The following is a 22,712-nucleotide window of genomic DNA, read 5'->3' as shown; positions in this document are numbered from 1 at the left end:
AAGTTTTTGGAAGTTCGTAGCATTGGCATTATCTCTTCCTTAGCCATACAGTTGAATATGCCAGTGAAGCCTTCTGGGCCTGGAGTTGTCTGTGGGATGATTAAATTAACTACATATTAACTATAAAACCAATTTCTTTAGTAAATAATGTGCTATTCAGGTTATCTATTTCTTCTTAAGTAAGCTGTGGAAGTTTGTGTTATACTGAAGGAGTTTGCTTGCTTCATAGAAATTGTTAATGTTATTGGCACAAGGTTGTTTATAACGTTACCTTATTCTTTTAATATATATAGGATCTATAGTGATGGTCCCTCTTTCTTCTAATATTAGTAATTTGTGCTTTCTGTCTCCTTCATCAGTCTTGCTAGAGATGTATCAATTTCATTAAAATGATCAAAGAGCCAGTTTTAGTTTTGTTTTCTTTGATGTTTTTCAAAATACCTGATATCTATTCTTGTTATTACCTCCCTTCTGCATGCTTTGGGTTTAATTTGCTCTTTTCCTAGAGTTGTATGGATGCTCTATTGATTTGAGACATTTCTTTTTTCCTAATATAAACATTTAATACTACAATTTTTCCTCTTAGCACTGCTTTATCTGTATCCCACTTATTTTGATATATCATGTTTTTTAAGTTTTGTTCAGTTCAAAATATTTTCTAATTTCCCCATGACTTCCTCTTCGGCCTATAAATTATTTTGAAGTATGTTGTTTAATTTTCAGATATTTGGGTATTTTCTCAGATACGTCTCTGTTGTTTTTTGTGTGTGTTTAATTCCACTGTGGTCAGAGAACATACTGTCTATAATTGCATTTCTTTTCAGTATGTTGAGGTTTATTTTGGTCTATCTTGGTGAATGTGATGTGTATTTCTGATTTTGTTGAGTGGAGTTTTCTATAGATGTCAGTTAGATCAAGTTGGTTGATAGTGTTGTTCAGATCTTCTATATCATTACTCATTTTTTGTCAACTTTTTCTATCCATTTCTGAGAGAAGCATGTTTAAGTATCCAAGTGTAGTTGTGGATTTGTCTGTTTCTCCTTTCAGATCTATCAGTTTTTGCTTTGTATATTTTGACAGCTTGTTGTTACCTGTATACACGTTTAGGATTGTTATGTGTTCCTGGTGAGTTGACCCTTTTTATAATTTTATAATGTCATTCTTGAACCCTGGTGATTTTTATTTCTCTGAGCTCTACTTTTTCTGACATGAATATGGCCACTCCAACTTTGTTTTCTTCTTTTTAACTTTAATGGTGGTAAAATACACATATAACTTACCATCTTAACCATTTTTAAGTGTATATAGTTCAGTGTTAAGTACATTCACAGTGTTCAGCCGTCACCATCCACAGAATTTTTTTCACCGTGCAAAATTGAGACTCTGTACCTATTAAACAATAACTCCCCACTTCCCCCTCCCCCCAGCCCCTGGCACCCACCATTCTACTGTCTGTCTCTGTGAATGTGACTCTTCTCGATACCTCATCTAAGTAAAATCAGATAGTATTTGTCCTTTCGTGAATAGCCCATTTCACTTAGCGTATATATGGTATATATATCCAAGCTGTGTAAGCTTGTATAACAATGAATAAAGGCAGATAGGGTTAAAAAAAAAAAAAAAAAGAATGGTGTATATATACAAACATTCCATTGTTGAAAAAATTGTGTATGTCTTTATATATGTATGTAATATGTTGATTAAGTATGATTGTATGTGCCTGGGAAGAACAGAGATGAATTTCAAACCCAACTAGTAGTTACCTCTGGAATGTGGGATTGAGGAGGGAATATTTTTATCAATCTGCATGTTAAAAGTAATTAAAATTTAAAATAATATTAAGCCAGGCACTTTATATACACTGTTTTCAATGATTACATCCAACCTGTGGTAGGTGTTATTTCCCTTTATAGATGAGACCCAGAGGGCAGAACTAATTAGCCTTATGTCAAAGGGCTGGTTTGTAAATGACTGAGCTGAGGCTGAACCCAAGTTTGTGAGACTCCATCACGCATGCTCCTTGCCCCTTCACATGAGTCCCTGGATTTGATTCATACCTAATTTTAAATGGATTTGGGTAAAAAGAGGAAACATTTTGAGCATTTCTCATGGACGTTTGCTTTCTTTTCAGAATGGTTTTGGCACACACACATGGTTTCTAAAGAGAATCCCCTACTCCCAGTATCCTCTGAGAAATGAATATGTGGGAGAGTTTGTGAACGGATACCGTCATGGCTATGGCAAGTTCTACTATGCCAGTGGAGCCATGTATGAGGGAGAATGGGTTGCCAATAAAAAACATGGCATGGTGAGTACAGACCTGTGAAGATTACATTTTAAAGGTTATGTAAAGGCATGTCATTCTCTGTCTAGTAAAGTGCATTATCCATTTTGCATAGGATAACTTACTGTTTTGTTAAGATGATTACATAACTTTTAAAATAACTTCTAACATATCAATTTCCTTTGTATTTAGAGGTTATTTAATTAGTCTGGTGTGTGTGTGTGTATGTTAGGGTGGTTTTGGTTGCAAGTAACAGAAAAGCTAGCTTAATCTTCCATAAATGATAAAGAATAATGTGGGTTTCAGTGTTGGTTTGATTCCGCAGCTCCATGACGTCAGGGTTTCTCCTCCATCCATCCATGTCTCCTACCATGTCAGCTTCACAGTTATGCTGCCCTCCTTTATGACTGCAAGATGGCTGCTGTGGTTCCAGGCTTCACGTCTACATACCCCACTAAGTAGAAGGAGACAAGAAACTCTTTTTGGAGAAGTTTTCCACAAACATCTTTAGCTTCACTGAGCTGAACTGGGGGTCATTTGCCCACCTTTGAGTCAGACCAACCACTGGCCTGGGTGTGATAAATATCAAGAGAGTTCCCATTCTGTGATAGGCACCTCTGCTGTCATCAGCATATTTAATAAGCCACATTCTGTGACCTAGGGGTGCTTAAAGTTGGGGAGAGGTTGTGGGGCAGATACAGTGAGGGGAGAGAAGGGGGATCGGGGAGAGGAGAGAGGATCTACACGGTAACAAGAGACTCCAGGAGCCTGACTGTATGTGGACTAAGTGCAGATCTTAACAAGCAAACAGAAGCCTCCAAACCCTTGAAAAAGATATTGATGTACGTTTACCAATGGTCTCCTTTTTCTATAATTTTTTAAAAAATATTTATTTATTTATTTGGCTGCATTGGGTCCTCATTGTGGCACATAGGCTCCAGGGCATGCGGGCTCAGTAGTTGGGACACACAGGCTCTCTAGTTGTGGCACGCAGGCTCTGGAGCGCTCGGGCTTAGTTGCCCCACAGCATGTGGGATCTTAGTTCCCCGACCAGGTATCGAACCCACATCCCCTGCATTGGAAGGGGGATTCTTAACCACTGGACCACCAGGGAAGTCCCTACCAATGGTTTTCTAAAAACAGTTTTCCTAAGCTGCAAAAAGTTACTTTTCTCTCTGCAGGGCCGATTAACTTTTAAGAATGGGCGTGTGTATGATGGCCCATTTTCCAATGACTGCATAGCAGAGTTTCCAAATCTTGAAGGTGAACTGATCAGCTACCTGGACACGACTCCAGAATCTGCCCTCAGGAACCAGTATTGCAGATCCTCCATCAGTGCCGGTAGGGAGCGTCCACCTGTCAGCTAAAGGCAAATTAATGTGTAACATCGCATCAAAAATACACCTAATCTTTCAGAAAACACAAGTTTCCTGTGAGCAACTGCTTTCTTATAGGTTTTTGAATACTCTTGTGTCACGCTTCTGCAGAAAATCATTTTGACATGACATTGAAATATTTTAACATTGTTTTTCACATTTATCCTGTATATTTGTCCTCATCTGCTAGAAATCATCAGAAAGCTTGATGGCAGTGAAAGTAATTCCACGTTAGGCTCGAGCATTGAGCTGGATCTCAGTTTGTTGCTGAAAATGTACCCGGAGAGAGACCAATCAGAAGAAAAGAAGCAGGTAAAAACCTTCTGTATTGTTATAAATTTATATTTTAGGCTAAAACATTAGCAGACTCTCCACAGTCCTGGGAAGATGCAGTTGATGACTGTTGTCATGTATTGAATGTCTTTTATTTTTTAAAGTTTTTTAAATTAATTATTTATTTTTGGCCATGCTGCGTGGCTTGTGACATCTCAGTTTCCGGACTAGGGATCAAACCCAGGCCCCCGGCCGTGGAAGTGTGGAGTCCTAACCGCTGGACCGCCAGGGAATTCCCTGGTTTGCTAATATTTTGTTGAAGATTTTTGTGTCTGTGTCCATGAGGGATATCGATCTGTAGACAAGAGAATTTTATCACTGTCATTGAGATAGGATGAAACAGGATAGGATCGGACAGAGCAGCATGAAAGTAATTCCACTGTCCAGATAACAGCATGTCTTTCTACTCTTACTCAGAAATTGCACGTTACTGACCTGGGGATGGGTGGGGAGAATATAACATTTATTGAGCTCTTAACAGTGGTAAGAGGTAAATGCTATTGCATGTGTTACCTCGTTTAATTTAGAAAACAGGTTTTCTTTTACCTTTGTTCTTATCAGGTAAGATGAAGATATGTGTGGCTTTCCCTTTTCAGGTAGAATATGCTATCTTAAGAAATATTACAGAACTAAGAAGAATCTATAGCTTCTACAGCAGCCTAGGATGTGATCACTCTCTGGATAACACCTTTCTGATGACAAAGCTTCACTTCTGGAGGTTTCTAAAAGACTGCAAATTCCATCATCATAAAATAACCCTCGCCGATATGGACAGGGTACTAAGTGGTGAGTATTCCACATCCTTCGCATCTGGTTTAAAGAGCAGTATAACATCACAGCACCCTGACACCAGTTAGGAAATGTTAAGGGAGTGAGGAAGGCAGATGTTGGGAGAGGTGTTCCAGAAAGCAATACATGGTTGTGTTCCCAGGGTGCTTAAAACATGACTGAGGAGAGGATCTCATGAAATAACAGCAACAGTTAAAGACCATCTCTAGCAGGGGCAGCAAAGTCGGCCCGTGGGCCAAATCCAGCCCAACTGCGTGTTCTTGTAAATAAAGTTTTATTGGAACACAGCCATGCTCATTTGTTGTCATCTTGTCCGTGGCTTCTTTTGCCCTGCACCAGCAGAGCTGAGTGGCTGTGACAGAGGCTGGCCCACAGAGCCTAAAATATTTACCGTCTGGCCCTTTACAGAGAAGCCTGCCTATCCCTGAGAAAACAACAACAACAATCCGCCCCCCCTCAAAAAAAAAAGCCCCCAAACCGTCCAGTTGTCAGGTCACAAGCAGAGAGGATCAGGGAGGGCTTGGAATAGCCTAGAAAAGGCTTTAGAGGGCTTCCCTGGTGGCTCAGAGGTTAAGAATTTGCCTGCCAATGCAGGGGACACGGGTTCGAGCCCTGGTCCGGGAAGATCCCACGTGCCGCGGAGCAACTAAGCCCGTGCGCCACAACTACTGAGCCTGCGCTCTAGAGCCCGCGAGCCACAACTACTGAGCCCGTGCGCCACAACCACTGAAGCCCGCACGCCTGGAGCCCGTGCTCTGCAACAAGAGAAGCCACCGCAATGAGAAGCCTATGCACCGCAACTAGAGAAAGCCCGCGTGCAGCAATGAAGACCCAATGCAGCCAAAAATAAATAAATAAATTTAAAAAGAAAAAAAAAGAAAGAAAAGGCTTTAGATAATCTTGGGCTTGGGCTTGATTTCAAGTTGAAAAGTCCCTGCAGTAAAATTAACAACTTTGAAGGCTTTATTCCTTTCAGCTGAATTGTGGCAGGCAGGCAGGCTGGAAGGCCTCAGATCACCTTCTTGATGTTAGACCTAACGCCTGTTTACTTCAAATTTCAGTGTCTGAAACACACTTCAAACTTCACTTAGAATTAGCAGCGTTAATCAGACTGTGGCTCAGACCACTTTGAAAAACACCAGGACAAGGTATCTTGTAAGTTTCTTGTAAAGTGACCAGATGGAGCTCTTTCATGTGGACCTTAATTTTTAGGTGGACGCTTATATGCTGTTCAGGGTAGTCTCTAGGAAAAAGGTGTACTCCATTGTATTCAGTTCTTTGAGTTGTGTACCAGGAGCAAATAAGATAGAAGGTTCTAGAGACCACCAGGCATCCTCCCCAATTTTCTTGTTTTAGCCAATAAGGACATACCAGTTGAAGAAATTCATTCTCCATTTACAACAATACTTTTGACAACATTTTTGAATTACCTCCTGGAGTTGGCTTACCACATCCATCACAAAGAATACCAGTAAGTACTCCTTCTGGACCCCATGATAGGATGAGGGCTGAGCTCATAGGATTGTTATGATATTGTTCCTTTTTCTTTGATATTATTTTTCATACTCTTGAAGGATCAGAAACAAAAGTTTTCCACAAATATTAACCACAAAACCGCGAGAAACAAGATTAAATTTTGAAAACCCTTCTGACGTGGGTCATGTTTCAATTCTGCACATAGCCCTCAAGTTTTTATTCAGAAATAGTTACCACCAGCTCTTCCTTAGACCAGAATTTCCTATCTTTCTCAGAGCAAAATTGATATTGTATCTTTAAAAAAAAAAAACTATTTTGAAATAATCGTTGATTTACAGAGTGTCGCCAACGCAATTCTCATAACACAGAGAATTCCTATATACCCTTCATCCAGCTTCCCCTAATTACTACATCTTACAGAACCATGGTACACTTATCAAAATTAAGGAATTAACATTGCTACAACACCATTAACTAAATTACAGATTTTTTTAGGACTTCCTGAGTTTTTTCCCTTTTCTGTTTCAAGACCGAATCCAGGATCCCACCTTGTATTTATCACATCTCCTTAGTCCCCTACAGCTGTGATAGTTTGTCTTTTATGACCATGACACTTCGGAAGAATATTGGTCAGTTATTTTGTAAAATGCCCCTCGATTTCAATTTTCTGATTTTTTTTCATCATCACACTGAGGTTATGAGTTTGGGGGAAGAATACCATCCTATCAGGTAAATGATGTCGATCTGTCTCATTACTGGGGAGGTTAACCTTGATCACGCGGTTAAGTGCTGTCAGCCCGGTTTCTCTACTGCAGACTTACTATTTTCCCCTTGCTGTACTCTACTTGTTAGAAGCCAGTTACTAAGCCCACCGCATACTCAAGGGGAGGGGAATTAAGTTCCACCTCCTGGAAGGAGCAGTGATTATGGTGTCTTCTTAATCACAGAGACAGAAGCCCATCACTCTTTTTGTGTTTTACAAAACTAATGAATGAGAACATTCGCCCAAATGCCTGCCGTGTAAAAGGTAAATACAAAACCAATAGGATTATATTTACCATAATATTTTCCAAAATAGAGTTTTGTAATCATCTTTTGAATGTTTATTTTTCCATTACATCTTTAGGCAGTTTATTCTGCGAGGCCCACCGGACACTCTATTCAATGAATTACGTGGATAAGTGCTGGGAGATCTACACAGTTTACTGCAGACCAAACGCAGCCCCTCCGCATGAGCTCACAATGGACATGAGACACTTCCTCTGGATGTTGAAGGTAACCACTCATGGCTGGTACTGGCTTTATATTTATAGGTACTTTGATTTTAATTTAAGAAAGGCAAAATATTCTAGCTGTGATGTGCAAGGAACAAGGTGAAGGTCTGAGAGAAATTTTCGTAGCCATCAGCAGAGGAGAGTAACTCTAATGGCCTGTGATAGTGGAAGGAAGAGAAACAGAAGGAGCTTGTGCCCAATGGGCTTCCCAGCCAGGGGGGAGGGGTATGGTCAGCGGGGCCTCCAGCATCTTTACTGATGCAGACCTTTCCCTGTAAGGGAAGGTGGGGGGATGGATGTCACTTAAAAAAAACTACTGTTCATCAGAAAAGTGATTTAAGAAAGTTATTAGTTTGGAAAATAGTGAGAATATCTAATTTATACAATATTCTTATATTCTTGGTAGTTTTTCTTTCATGATATTTTAAATTTATACTTGTGGGCAGATAAAGGATAAAACTAATAGGGGATAGAGTGATTTAAAAAAATTTAAGTGTCACATGTATACAAAAAACTGGTTTTACAAATTGAAATGTCATATATACGAAAAACTAGTATTGATAGGAAATAATTTTTTGAAGTACGTGGTTTTTGGGGATGGAATATTATACAGCTGTTTATTCACTTTCCCTCTTCTCCGTGGTCCCTTATTATTGATGAAATGAGGCCATTTGTCCCTGTAGACTGACTGGTCAGACTTCAGTTTTGGTTGGCTGCATCCTCAGAGAGTTGATGACAGGTGTTCCTTTTCCCCTTTATTTCCATCAAAGTGGTCACTAGAATTAGAAGCTTGATTAGATTTTGTTTTAAAAAAACTTTTTAATTTTTATTTATTTATTATTTTTGGCTGTGTTGTGTCTTCACTGCTGCACGCAGGCTTTCTCTAGTTGTGGCGAGCGGGGGCTACTCTTTGTGGTGGTGCATGGGCTTCTCATTGTGGTGGCTTCTCTTGTGGAGCACAGGCTCTAGGCACGTGGGCTCAGTAGTTGTGGTGCACGGCCTTAGTTGCTCCGTGGCATGTGGGATCTTCTCGGAGCAGGGATTGAACCTGTGTCCCCTGCATTGGCAGGTGGATTCTTAACCACCGCACCACCAGGGAAGTCCCTCAGGTTTTGTTTGTTTCCTGACAAAGCTGCAGGTGCTTCTGGCTAATTCCTGTTGTGTCACGTCAGGGATGCTCCCTTTTAGTGATGCTGAGATCAACCAGTGGGTCATATGGTGTCAGCAGAATCCTTCCATTTCAACGTTCCCCATAAACCTTTCACTAGTGGTTCGAGTAGCCCTGACAGTCATTGCTGACATCTGTTATTTCCTTAAGGGTCCCACAATAGTAATTTTCTATCATTCCATCTGCATTTCTTAGCTATGAATCCAATATAAAGGAGAACTTTACCTCATCAGCTATCTGATGACTCTGAAATACACAGGAAAGGAAGGATAAGTGCTCAATTTTTCCCTTTATTAATTTTCAGAATGAGTTGATATCCTGGCAGTTCTTCAACAGTGACTAATGAGCTTTTGAAAATATCATTATAACTCCTGGGCTTACACATATTCGATGTGTTTCAATCCACTGCAGTCTTCCCTCCATCCCCCATGGTCAAATTGTCCCATATTTGGCCAGTAAGAATCTCTCCAACTTGCTACCTGCTACCTTGACTCCATGGATTAACGTTGTACATCAGTTTTTAAAAAAATTTCCACTATTACTTGTTTAATCATTGCTTCAGAACCATTTTTTCACTCTGGGACTGTAGCTAAAATAGTTTATAATACTATATCCTCTGTATCTCTTTTCTCTGTTTTCTCTTGGTGTAGCTTCTTTCAGCATAGTCATTTTGAGATTCATCCATGTTGTTGCAGGTATAAATAGTTCGCTCTCTGTTACTGCTGAATAGCATTCCATTCGATGGATATACCGTGATTTGTTTATGCATCCGTCTATCAATGGACATTTGGGTTGTTTATAGTTTGTGGCTGTAGAATCAATATAGTATGAACAGGGGCTTCCCTGGTGGCGCAGTGGTTGAGAGTCCGCCTGCCGATGCGGGGGACACGGGTTCGTGCCCCGGTCCGGGAGGATCCCACATGCCGCGGAGCAGCTGGCCCCGTGAGCCATGGCCGCTGAGCCTGCGCGTCCGGAGCCTGTGCTCCACAGCGGGAGAGGCCGCAACAGTGAGAGGCCCGCGTACCGCAAAAAAAAAAAAAAAATATATAGTATGAACAACTGTGGACAGGTTTTTCTGTGGACAAGTTTTGATTTCTATGGGATAAACGCCCCAGGCGGCGATTACTGAGTTATATGGTGAGTATTTGTCTCATTTTTTTTTTAAAAGACTGCCAAACTATTTTTCAGCGTGGCTGGATCATCTTATAGTCCCACCAGCAATACTTGCCAGTATCTGTCTTTCAACTGGTGTATTTAGAACATGGACGTTTAATATAATTGGTTTGTTAGGTGTAAGTTTGCCATTTAGTTTTTTGATTTTTGTTTGTTCTGTTTTTGTTTTCTTTTTCCTGCCTTCCCGTAGGTTACTTAAACATTTTTTAGAATTTCATTTTGATTGATCTAATAGTGTTGTTTTGAGTATCTATAAATATAATAGACTTATCACAGTCTAATGGTGTCATCATTTGACCAATTCGAGTGAAGTACAGAAACCCTTACTTCCCTTTACATCTTTTTACCCCCTACCATTTATAATATAATTGATATTTCCTCTGCCTACCTTTAGAACCACATCAGATAGTAGTATAATTTTTGCTTTAACTGCCAAATATAATTTATAAAACTCAAGAGGAAAAGGAAAGTGTATTGTACCGATCCCTATTTTTGCTTACAATATTTGTTCTTCCTTCCTGAAGTTCCTGATTCCTTATCATTTCCTTTCTATTTAGAGAATTTTCTCCAGCCATCCTTTTCAGGTAGGTCTGCTAGCAACCAGTTCTTAGTTTGCCTTCATCCGAGAATGTCTTAATTCCCCTTCAGTCCTGAAGGACATTTTCTCTGGCAAGAGGATTCTGAGTTGAAAGTCCTCTTTCAGCACTTGGAAAATGCTGTGCCACTTCCTTCTGGCTCCTGTGCTTTCTGATGAGAAATCTGCCGTCATGTGAATTTTTTCCATGATAGGAAGGTGTCGTTTCACTGTCACTTTCAAGACTTTTCTCTTTGTCTTTAGTTTTCAGAAGTTTGACGTGTGTCTTGATGTGAATTTCTTTGGGTTTATCTTATGTGGGATTCACTCAAATTCTTAGATCTGTAGGTTTGTGTTTCTATCAAGTTTAAGAAGTTTTCAGCCCTTATTTATTCATGTACTTTTTCGACCCACCTTTCTTTCTCCTTTCCTTCTGTGACTCTGATAACATGAATGTTAGATCTTTTATTATAGGCCCATGGGTACCTGAGTCTTTTTTTTTTCAGTCTATTTTCTCTCTGTTGTTCAGGTTGGATAATTTCTATTATTCCATTTTCAGGTTCACTGATTCTTTCTCCTATCCCTTTCTTTATGCTGTTGAGCCCATCTATTGAGCTTTTAATTTAATTATTATAGTTTTTGGTTCTAAAATTTCCATTTAGTGCTTCATTTCTTCCATTCATTTGCTGAGACTTTCTTTTTTCCCCCATTTGTTTCAAGCCTGTTTGTAATGGCTCATTTAAGCATTTTAATTAAAATCTGTGTCACTTAATTCTGTGTCCTCTGTCATCTTGGTGTTGGCATATGTTGATTGTCTTTGTTCATTCAGTTTGATATCTTCCTGGCTATTGGCACCATGAGTCAGTGATTTCCCACTGAAACCTGAACATTTGAGTATGTTATGAGACTCTTATTTAAAACCTTCTGTTTTTGCTGGTTTCTGATGAAGTCTAATTATCTATTTTTTTCTTTTCTCACTTGTGCCTTTGGTGTTAAGTCTAAGAATCCACTGTCACACACCATTGTAAAGCAATTATACTCCAATAAAGATGTAAAAAAAAAAGAATCCATTGTCAATCCAAGATCATGAAGACTAACCTCTATGTTGTCTTCTGAGTTTTCTCTCTGACTTTTAGGTCATTTTGAATTAATTTTTCTACAGTATATGGTCTGAGGTAGGGGGTCCAACAATTTTTGTGTGTGTGGATCCCCAGTTGTCCCAGCACCATTTGTTGAGAAGACTTTTTCCCTCTATTGATTGGTCTTGGCATTCTAGTCAAAAATCAGTTGGCCATAGATGTATGGCTTTATTTCTGGATTCTCAACTGTATTTTATTTATCTGTATGTTTATCCTCTTACCAGTACCACACTGTCTTGATTACTGTTGCTTCTCAATCATTTTGATGTAATTTCTTTTCCTTGCTGAAATATTTTACAATCTACTTTTATCCTTGTTCCGAAATTTCACAGTGATGCAGCTTTGGTATTTGTCTTTTTACGTTTATTTCGTGAGCTTTAACGTTGGAAACCTGTGCCCTTCAGTCCTGCAACATGCTCTGGAATTACTTGTTCAGATTTCCTGCCTTCCATTTGCTCCATCCTTTTTGTGGAACATGGGTGTCAAACCTCCTGGACCAATTTAATTTTATTTTAGTCTTTTCTCTCTGACCATCCATATCTTTGTTATTTTTTGTTCTCCTTTAGGAGAGATTTCCTGCATTATCTTTCCCCTTCTATTTGAGTTTCTGCTATTAAATTTCTAATCCTTCGACCCTTTTTTAAGCATTTTGCTTGTTTTTAAAACATGGATGCAATCTCTCTTATTCCACTGAAGAAATGAATTGGGGGTGGGGGAGCTAAATGGAATTTTTTTTTTCTCGGCTTTTTACATTGCCTCTGTTCCTTCCAAGTCCAGATCTCCCTTCCCCACCTCTGTTGGTTTTGTTCTCTGGCTTTTATATTAAGGCTTTCCCCATAGCATGTGTGGTGAAACTTGGCTGTCCACTCATAGATAGGACTGTGGCACTCTAAGGCTGAATGGGGGCTTCCCTGGTGGCACAGTGGGACACGGGTTCCAGCCCTGGTCCGGGAAGATCTCACATGCCACGGAGCAACGAAGCCCGTGTGCCACAACTACTGAGCCTGCGCTCTAGAGCCCGCGAGCCACAACTACTGAGCCCATGTGCCACAACTACTGAAGCCCGCGTGCCTAGAGCCCGTGCTCCGCAACAAAAGAAGCCACCACAATGAGAGGCCCGCGCACCGCAACAAAGAGTAGCCCCTGCTCGCTACAGCCAGAGAAAAGCCCAAGCACAGCAACAAAGACCCAACGCAGCCAAAAATAAAAAAATAAAATAAAATAAAATAAAATAAAGGCTGATTGGAAGTTCATGTGGATGAGCGGCACTTGTCAAAGATTAGGTTTCACTGTGGAGTAACCAAGCCAGGAAACTGCCCCACCTCTCCCCTTTCTCCTCCCCAGCCCACAGTTTTGTCTTTTGTCTTTTTGGCTGTGGCGTGTGGCATGTGGGATCTTAGTTCCCTGACCAGGCAGTGAACCCAAACCCCTTGTATTGGAAGTGTGGAGTCTTAACCACCGGACTGCCAGGGAAGACCCTCCACCAGCCTGTGGTTGACAGAGCTTTTCTCTTGGATGTTCGATTTTCCAGGGGAGGATTTCTCCTAACTCCTGCCTGGGGGATATGAACCTGGTTTTCATAGTTCTTAGAACAGAGTGGAGGGAAGGGTCAGTGTGAAGGGAGGGCCCTACCAACGTGCACTTTCCCCTAATTCTTGTTTTCAGCAGGACTGTGACTTTAGGGGAGCCAAATGCACTGTGATTCAGTATCTCCAGCGAGTCAACCTTCTGTTTTCAGTCTAGATGCGGAAAGGGTCTTCACCTAGACTTTCTGGGAGTCTTCCTGTGTTCAGCCTTACCTGTAGCACGGCCTTCAGAGCTGACTCCTTCCTGAGTTCCGACTGGACTCGACTTGCCTCTTGCCTCCCTGAGCTCTCAGCTCCTTGTTCTGCTAAGCCCATTCATTAGTCCAGCGCTTTCCCACCAGTAGAGCTGTGTTGATATCTCACGTCTGGGTCATCCACTCTCCCGTTCTCTGTCCTATGTTTATGCCTCTAAAAAAATCTTTACTGTTGTCTTAGAGGGATTAGGGAAGGAGTAGAGAGGTAAATACCAATGTTAACCCAGAATGCTTTTCAAAATTACCAGTTTTTAAGATACTTATTTCTAGACCATCTCCTTAAAGTGCTGTATTGGTATAAACTAACTTTAAAAATATATAGCTGTTTGTAATTATCGGCCATTATGATTTGATTGGTTGTTTCTTTTACAGAGATTTAAAATGATAAATAAAGAATTAACAGCAAGAAAATTTGTGGAGGTCATAGCAGAGGATAATCCTTTCATGCATGATGGAATTGACAGCAACTTTAAACTTGAGGTTTGTAAACTGGTGTCACGAACGGTACAGATCCAACTCAGGCTGTTTGCTCTACCGTGGACACCAAGATTGGGTTGGCACCAATGGTGCCAGCACGGCCACCTCTCTGGGTCCACGTCTGACACTGAGTCACACCTGCCGCTTAGCTGTTCCCTGAATACGCCCACCACACCCCTACCTCAGGACATTTGTACTTGCTAACCTCCGCCCCTGCCACCTGTTTCTGGCTTACATAATGCATATCTTGCCTGTAGTTCTGAAGGCTGACAGTCGGAAATCAAGGTGTTGCTGGAATTGGATCCCTCTGAGGGCTGTGGGGAAGGATCTGCTCCAGGCCTCTCTCCTTGGCTTGTAGAGGTTGTCTGCTCCCCATGTCTCTTCACATTGTCTTCTATGTTTCTGTCTGTGGGTCCAAATTTCCCTCTTCTTGTAAGGACAGCCGCCACACTGAACTAGGGCCCATCCTAACGCTCTCACTTGAGCTCGATTATCTGTAACCTGAGCATACTGGGGGACAGGACTCCAACTCTTTTTTGGGAGGCACAGTTCAAACCGTAACAGTCTTCCCTTTGCAACGCCCCTCCCCATTCATATCCTCCTTACGTACAAAATATGTTCACCCTATCCCAGCATCTCCAGAGGGCTTAGCCATTCAGCACCAACTCTTAACAGGTGCCACTTCTCTAGCTGTCCAAGAAAAAAAGAAATACTTCTGAAAGTGACTGTCCTCAATTAGCTAATATAAAATAAAATGTTTCCGGCAAATAGAAAAATGACTTAAAAGCTAAGGAGAGAATATACGTCCTCCCAGATCTTTTAAATGCTGTAGTTTTTATTGCAAACTGGTGTGCGCCCATGATGCCTGAGTGTTGAACAAGGTGGTACTTTCTGGAGAACAAACACCCAGAAGAACTGCTGGTCCACCTCGAGGTGTGTCAGGATGAATAAGACCCTTTATATTTTCTTCTATTTCAGCTGGTTTTCCTGGAATTCTTTGAAGCTCTGTTAAGCTTCGCACTCATCTCTGTTACTAACCAATCGACTAAATTCTATTTAAATTTTCCAAATGATGACTCGTCTGGAAACAAAGCTGGAAGCACTTATACAATGATAAAGCAGGTAACAAATAATATCTTAGAATTTACAGAGTAAGGAATGGGTTTTATTCTGGAATGGTTAAACCATCATCAAGACTATCTTGGGCTTTTGTAACCCTTCAGGCAATAACTTATTTAAGACTTCTTTTCACATTCTGAAAGGAGTGTATTGTCTTTTTTCTACATTAGGGAAAATGTATTTTCTGGTCATGACCTATGACAGTGGAGATAGGTAATGAGTGTCAGAGGGCCTACCGACACCCTCAGGGGTGTGGGGCTCCCCTGGCTGGACCACGAGGCCTACGGCATCTGAGGTGGTTTTTATGAAACGTTTCAGCCCATGATCTAGTGTTTACAAGAGTGGATCGCTCGTCACAGAGCACAGATGCCAAGGAACAGCTCCCGAGCGTGTGCAGGATGCTGGGCGCGTCCCAGAGGACAGGACCTGCTCATGGGGCTGGACACTGGGCTTCACGCCAAAGCCTTGGGGGAGCAGGGACAGCGTGGGCCGTTGACCGAAAGATCTAGCCGCTGGGTCAGATGGAGCGGGGGTTTCAGGGTAGTGGGCTGGAAGGGTTTCTGATCATTGAGTCCTTCATTCGGAGCCACAAGGGAGAGTGTTGGGGGCCAGCGGAAACCCCAGCTGGGAAACTCGCCAGAGCTGCTCACTCAGGGAGACCTCTCACTGTTGGTCATCTAAGGAGCACCTCTGACCACGAGTCCCAGGATGTGCCTTGGACCCTCGTGCAGGTTCAACTTCAGTAGCACCCAGGTCATCCGAGAGCCTGGCCACAGGCTGGGGCTGGGTCATGTCCACCGTAAACTCATCCATGCCTGCGTGGATGGCAGCACGTGGGCTCCAGTAACCACACTCGGACACGCTGGCCTCGGGGACAGCCTCAGAAACCATCCGATCAAGTTCACGTCTGGTTTCCAATCTGGCACCGCACATCCATCAAGATAAACAAGTCCTATTATAACCATACAACGGGGGATGAGCCAGCAGTGAAGTAACTCCTAACACATGCCAACAGCATGGGTGCATTAATTATGCTGGGTGAAAGAAGCCAGACAGAAAAGGATACATACCGCTGTGATTCCAATGACGTAAAATTCTAGAAATGCCAAGTGATCTGTAGTGACAGAAAACAGGTAAGTAGTTGCCCGAGGATGAGGGAAGAGGGCTTCCTGGGGCACAGGAAACCTGGGGTGATGGATACGTCCACTCTCTGAGGCGATGGTTTCACAGGTGTAGACACATCGAAACTCACCGTCCTAGTGCGCCTTATGTGCAGGTCATTGTAAATCAATTATACCACGTTAAAATCACGTACACGTGTGTCTCCACGGAAAACAGAAATCCTCTTATGTATTTGTCGTTGATCAGAACACCCAGAACAGGAGTCCAAGTGCTCTAAGAAGCCAGGAATCTGAGGTGCAGGACGGCAACACTAAGTCGTCTTCAAGCAAGTTAGGAGTCTTGCTTGACATGAGCAAGATAAGGCAATCAGAGGTTTGTATTCACAGCTACCCATGAAAACAGTGCCGCGGCCATGGGATCTACCGCTGCTGCGCACCTGCTATATGGTGAGGGCTCTTCTGGTGCCAGGGTTCTGGCGGGAACAGAAAGCCTGTCCTCTTGTGGGCATCATATTCCGGGGGAGAGAGGGACGTAGTGACACGTGAAGAACAGGAAGAGTGAACGCCCTCGGGATGCTTACCAGGTGCTACGCACTTCCCAGGGGTCCACTCATTTAATGCCCAGACGACTTGTAGGTGCTTCATCGGCTCCAAGGGGGAACTGAGGCACAGAGGTCGAGTAACTTGCCCACTGTCACAGAACTGGTAAGCAGTGGAGCTGGGGGTTTGCATGCAGGCAGTTCGACTCCAGGATTTACACCCGTTACCGCACTGCTATACTTCTTTACACAATTGGGAGGGATCAGTGATGCGGTGGAAAGCGAGGCAGGCGGTGGAGACTGAGAGACAGGGTGGGGTGGGAAGGGAAGGTCTTCGGATGAAGCCACACTTGAGCACAGCTGGGAGGAGACTGTCCTGTGCGGGGGCCTTGAGGCGGGAGCACCTCTGGGGTGGTGGAAGGGGGGTAGCAGCAGGTGTAGCCACGTCGGCGTGGCCCAGAAGATGCACTGAGTGAGGCAGTGCCCGGCCGGGAGGAGGCCCTGAGCAAGGGGGTTCAGTAGGCTCACGACGGCTTTGCTGTTGACAAACCCGTAAGGAAGCTCTTGGAATTATCTGCATGTATTTTGAAGGCTGTGGAGTTTGAGAGGGCAAGAGAAGGCAAAGATGATTCTAAGGGTTTTTTTGGCCTGAACAACTGGAAGAACAGAGCTGCCATTTATCATGAAGGGGAGGACTGGGGTTTGAGGGGGAGATGAGTTTTGGGGGTGAAATTAAAGGGTTGGGTTTGGGCATGTCAGACTTAAGGTGCCTGATGAGACATCCACGTGGTGACAGCAAGTGGCAGCTGGAGACAAAGTCTGGAGTTCAAGGGTGAGATCTACTGGAGATAAAAATGTAGGCGTAAACAGCATGTATTGATATATGGTTTTATATATACATATAGTAATTAAAGCCACTAAGAGATGGATTAATACTTTCCCAACAGGCCCAGGGAGTATTTTCTAGTCTTTGGTTTCCTGGGGAAGCCTTCCAGCAAATACAATAGCTCTGTTATTCATTTCCTTAACAGGACGAATATACAGGTTAAAAAGTCAAATTTTAGGCAGATTAAAAATAGTCAAATTAGCATAAAGATAATGGCCTCACTAATACTTTTCTAATTATTTATAATGTAGAAAATTAGTTTTAGTCCATAATGATGCAGAAGTTATATTTTGCTTTATGATTTTTCTTTTTTTTTTTAAAAAAGAAAAAGCCCAAGATCAAGAAGTCTGTAAGTGGCAGAAAAACTTCCAAAATGAACTTTAAATCTCCAGGAAAGGAGCGAACCTTTCTTTTATCTCAAAATGGTGAGTATTTTAATAATAGGACTTTGGTATTAGCAAACTGTTGCTTATAAATGATTTAACATTTATAAAAATGTACAACCATCTTTTAAAACATAATTAGGCTGGGACAGCTGCTCCCAACTCTGCCCCCTGGCTTGACAGAGTTCCCTTTCAAGGCATGGATCTAACCCTTTTCTTTCCCCAGTTTTATTGAGATATACCTGACATACAGTGCTGTGTAAGTTTAAGGTGTGCAGCATAATGACTTGACTTACATGTATCGTGACATGATGGCCACAATACGTTTAGTTAACATCTATCATCTCATAAATACACACAAAAACAGTTCTTCTTGTGATGAGAACACTTAGCGTTTATTCTCTTAACAACTTCCACATACATCATTCAGCAGTGTTAGCTATAGTCATCGTGTTGTACGTTACATCCTTATACCTTACAACTGGAAGTTTGTACCTTTGACCACCTTCCTCCAGTGTCCCCCATCTCCCTCCTCTGGTAACCACATATCTGATCTCTTTTTATGTTTGTATTTTTAAAAAATAGATTCTACTTATAAGATCTCTTATCTGTAAGATAAGAGATCATACAGTATTTGTATGTCTCTTTCTGACTTACTTCACTGAGCGTAGTGCCCTCAAGGTCCATCCATGGTGTTGTAAATGGCAGGCTCTCCTCCTTTTTATGGCTGAGTACTATTCCATTGTGTATATATACCTCTTCTTTATCCATTCATCTGTTGAGGGACACTTAGGCCGTCTCCTGTCTTGGCTGTTGTAAATGGTGCCACTGTGAATGTGATGGTGCAGCTATCTCTTTGACATAGTGTCTTCATTTCCTTTGGATATATTCCCAGAAGTGGAATTGCTGGATCATAGGGTAGTTCTTTTTTTATTTTTTGAGGAAACCCATACTGTTTTCCATACTGGTTGTACCAATTTACAATCCCACCAAAACTGTACAAGGGTCCTGTTTTCCCACATCCTTGACAGCATCTCTCTTCTTTTTGAAGCAAGCCATTCTAGCAGGTGTGAGTTGGTGTTATTTTTGGCCTTGTCTCGTGGCTTGTGGGATTTTAGTTCCCTAACCAGGGATTGAACCTGGGCCCTCGGCACTGAGAGCGCAAAGTCCTAACCCCTGGACCTCCAGGGAATTCCCTCTCATTGTGTTGTTTTTTTTCACCCAAACATCTTTATCGGAGTATAATTGCTTTGCAATGGTGCGTCAGTTTCTGCTTCATAACAAAGTGAATCAGTTATACATACACCTATGTCCCCATATCTGTTCCCTCTTGCATCTCCCTCCCACCCTCCCTATCCCACCCCTCTAGATGGTCACAAAGCACTGAGCTGATTTCCCTGTGCTATGCGGCTGCTTCCCACCAGCTATCAGTTTCATATTTGGTAGTGTATGTAAGTCCATCTCACTGTGGTTTTGATTTGCATTTCCCTGATGATCAGTGATGCTGAGCACCTTTTCGTGTACCTTGCTTTCCCAGCGTCGGTGCTAAAGCTGGCATTTGTGGTCCTTCCGTGGCCCCCAGATTTGGGCCAGCTTTCTGTGTGTGCTCACTAGTCACCTGCCAGAGCTCACTCTCACCACCACAGGTAGCTGGCCACAGGGGGGAGGTATGTGTGGGTGAGGTGCCTGGAGCCCGGGGGGTGCCTGTGGGCCACCTGGTGCCACTGACTTACTTTCTCCATGGATTTGCCTTTTCTGGACATTTCCTAGAAATGGAATCATATTCTCTTGCATCTGCTTCTTTCACGTATAGTCATTTTGGGATCCGTTCATGTTGTGGTGCATCTTAGTGTCTTGTTCCTGTGTTGCTGAGGAGTATTCCACTGTGTGGACACACCACATTTTATCTGCCCATCAGCTGATGGACGGCTTGGTGGTTTCCATTTCTGGCTATCAGGAGTAATGCTGCTGTGAACACGGGTGTGCAAGTCTTTATGGATATGTTTTCATTTCTCTTAGTCCTTGTAAAATCTGGCACTGGCGGGACTTCCCTGGTGGTCCAGTGGGTAAGACTCCGCGCTCCCAATGCAGGGGCCCTGGGTTCGATTCCTGGTCAGGGAACTGGATCCCACATGCATGCTGCAACTAAGAGTCCGTGTGCTGCAACGAAGACCCAGAGCAGCCTAAATAAATAAATATTAAAAAAAAAAAATCTGGCACCAGCATCAAGGTTCTCTGCATGAGTCTTCCACTCTCGGGCCCTTCACAGTGGCTCCTGGGATGGAGGGTAGATTGGTCACAGAATACTACGTTTACAGAGCACCTGTGCCCATACTCCTCTCCCATCACTGCCATCAAACAGCAGATCAGCCCAAGCTGTAGACACAGTCAAAAAACAACTGCTCTCTTTAAAGATCCCCAGTCTTATTGATAGTATAGAACTATCCAAAGCATTATCTTCCTGGAATCAACTATATTAAACACATTCCAAAGTGTGTATCTGCTGGCCTTAGTAGATGTGAAGCAACTCCTTACCAAGTCAATAATTTTACCTACCTTCTTATTCAATTCAGAGTTAAAATCCTTCTTAAACTTTTCTTGGAATTCCCTAGAGGTCCAGTGGTTAGGACTCTTGTGCTTTCACTGCTGAGGGCGCGGATTTGATCCCTGGCGGGGGAACTAAGATCCTGCAAGCTGTGTGGCATGGCCAAACAAAACAAATAAAATGAAATGAAATTTTCTTAGTGAAAACTGCCTTTAAAGACAATGTATGCAAAAGCCAAGAGTTTTTTTTCTTTCTCTGAAACATGGGAATCTTGTAAATTTTCTAAGATTTTAATTTTAGAAAACCAAAATATTTAAGCTATTTAGGAAAAAAATAACAGGTACCAGGAGACTTGAAGGAAGTGTTGACAATCATGGCTGTGGTCAGCTGACGCCAGCCTTGTTCCAGGTGGTCCCTGAAGCATTTTGCAGTTACCTTAATCCTCACAAGCCGACGAGAAGCACAGTGTCACCCACCTTATGGGGGGATGAGGACACTCAGCCCAGCATAGGAAGTGACAGAACTGGGGAACTGGAACACAGACCCCAGAGTTGTTGCAAGACTGTATTAATGCTCATTTTAATCAAACTTTCTTCCAGCGGAAAAAGAAAAATCCAAGGATGAACAAAAGGAAAAATTCAATACATGGATCAGTAACATGTACATCTTTTTTGTGAACACTCTCTTCCAAGCACATAAACACGAAGAAACCCTCAAGGAGAAAGTAAAGGAAAACAGGCTACGTAATGAAGCGATAGCCCTTCAGAGGAAGGTGGAGAATGAGGAGCTGGAGGCGAGGTAACTCAGTGAACCCCTCGGCTCCCTCCCGCCCACCTGGCTCTCGGGCATCTTTCTTTCCTGTCCTCTGTAGCCACCAGAAGCTTCAGTACCAAACACTTTCATTAAAAGTCTACCACCTCTGGGCTTCCCTGGTGGTGCAGTGGTTAAGAATCCACCTGCCAATGCAGGGGACATGGGTTCAAGCCCTGGTCTGGGAAGATCCCACATGCCGTGGAGCAACTAAGCCCGTGCGCCACAACTACTGAGCCTGCACTCTAGAGCCCACGAGGCACAACTACTGAGCCCGCGAGCCACAACTACTGAGGCTGTGTGCCACAACTAATGAAGCCCACACGCCTAGAGCCCATGCTCCACAACAAGAGAAGCCACTGCAACGAGAGGCCTGTGCACCACAATGAAGAGTAGCCCCTGCTTGCGGCAACTAGAGAAAGCCCGCATGCAGCAACGAATACCCAATGCAGCCAAAAAAAAAATGAATAAAATAATCTAAAAATATATATTTAAAAAAAAAAGTCTCCGCCTTCCGAAGGGCGGCACGTCCTCATGTGCAGCTGGGAACCCGTGGCCACCAGTTCTGTCCTGGTTGTCTAAGGCATCCCCAGGCATCCACGAGGAGGCAGCGTGACATAGATCCAGACCGCCCAGGTTCACATCCCAGCCCCATCACTTATATCACCTGGGTGACCTTGGTGAGGTCTGTCCCTGTGTGCCTGTTTCTGCATCTTTAAGGTGGAGGTGATACCTTGTAGGACTGTTGTGAGGACTGAGTGAGCTAGTGTTTGTGAAGCATCGAGAACAATGCTTGGTGCGTGGTGAGCACCTAGCAAAGGCCGCACACTTACCTTTCTAGAACCACTGTCCAGGCTTAGTTCCATGCAGACAGGTCAGTCCCAAGTGCAAATGTCTGACCTCTGTAAAGGGCATCTCAAGCCCATTGTTCTGTGGAAGAGAGCATTAGACTTAGGGAAAACGGCTACAACAGTATTTTATTTTTTTACAACAGTATTTTAAAAGGCTACTTACTAGCTAAGTTGCTTCAGAGACAAGTGTGTCACAAGTCACCTTAGATGTGTGAAAACTCTGTCTTAAACTATCTAGCTATTGCACCACTTTTTATTTCAGGCAAAGTGATGACAGTTTAGTTCTGTTCACAGAAACTGTTAAGATCCAGGTATGGACTACTTTACACCACATACACCATAAAAACCGGTTTTGAAATTTCAAAGACAAAAAAAGATATCGGGCTTCCCTGGTGGCGCAGTGGCTGAGAGTCCGCCTGCCGATGCAGGGGACACGGGTTCGTGCCCCGGTCCGGGAAGATCCCACATGCCGCGGAGCGGCTGGGCCCGTGAGCCATGGCCGCTGAGCCTGCGCGTCCGGAGCCTGTGCTCCGCAACGGGGGAGGCCGCAACAGT

At 42.9% G+C, this 22,712-nt stretch overlaps 1 protein-coding gene across 1 annotated transcript in view; it reads left to right on the top strand.

The window, feature by feature from the left end:
• RSPH10B (radial spoke head 10 homolog B) overlaps window positions 1-22,712 on the top strand; it is a 39,330-nt gene that overhangs the window by 16,285 nt on the left and 333 nt on the right. Inside the window, exons 8-19 of the mRNA XM_060032465.1 lie at window positions 2,132-2,308; window positions 3,466-3,625; window positions 3,851-3,972; window positions 4,590-4,779; window positions 6,139-6,253; window positions 7,206-7,285; window positions 7,385-7,533; window positions 13,799-13,906; window positions 14,882-15,025; window positions 16,391-16,516; window positions 17,894-17,993; window positions 21,096-21,294. Of these exons, the coding sequence (XP_059888448.1) occupies window positions 2,132-2,308; window positions 3,466-3,625; window positions 3,851-3,972; window positions 4,590-4,779; window positions 6,139-6,253; window positions 7,206-7,285; window positions 7,385-7,533; window positions 13,799-13,906; window positions 14,882-15,025; window positions 16,391-16,516; window positions 17,894-17,993; window positions 21,096-21,294 (1,670 nt within the window). The remainder of the gene's footprint in view (window positions 1-2,131; window positions 2,309-3,465; window positions 3,626-3,850; window positions 3,973-4,589; window positions 4,780-6,138; window positions 6,254-7,205; window positions 7,286-7,384; window positions 7,534-13,798; window positions 13,907-14,881; window positions 15,026-16,390; window positions 16,517-17,893; window positions 17,994-21,095; window positions 21,295-22,712) is intronic.

The sequence above is a fragment of the Delphinus delphis genome, chromosome 15 (genome assembly GCF_949987515.2).
Source record: "Delphinus delphis chromosome 15, mDelDel1.2, whole genome shotgun sequence".
In the NCBI taxonomy this organism is placed as follows: Eukaryota; Metazoa; Chordata; class Mammalia; order Artiodactyla; family Delphinidae; genus Delphinus; species Delphinus delphis.
Note: the sequence above shows the minus strand (reverse complement) of the source record. Positions and strands in the feature narration are given on the sequence as shown.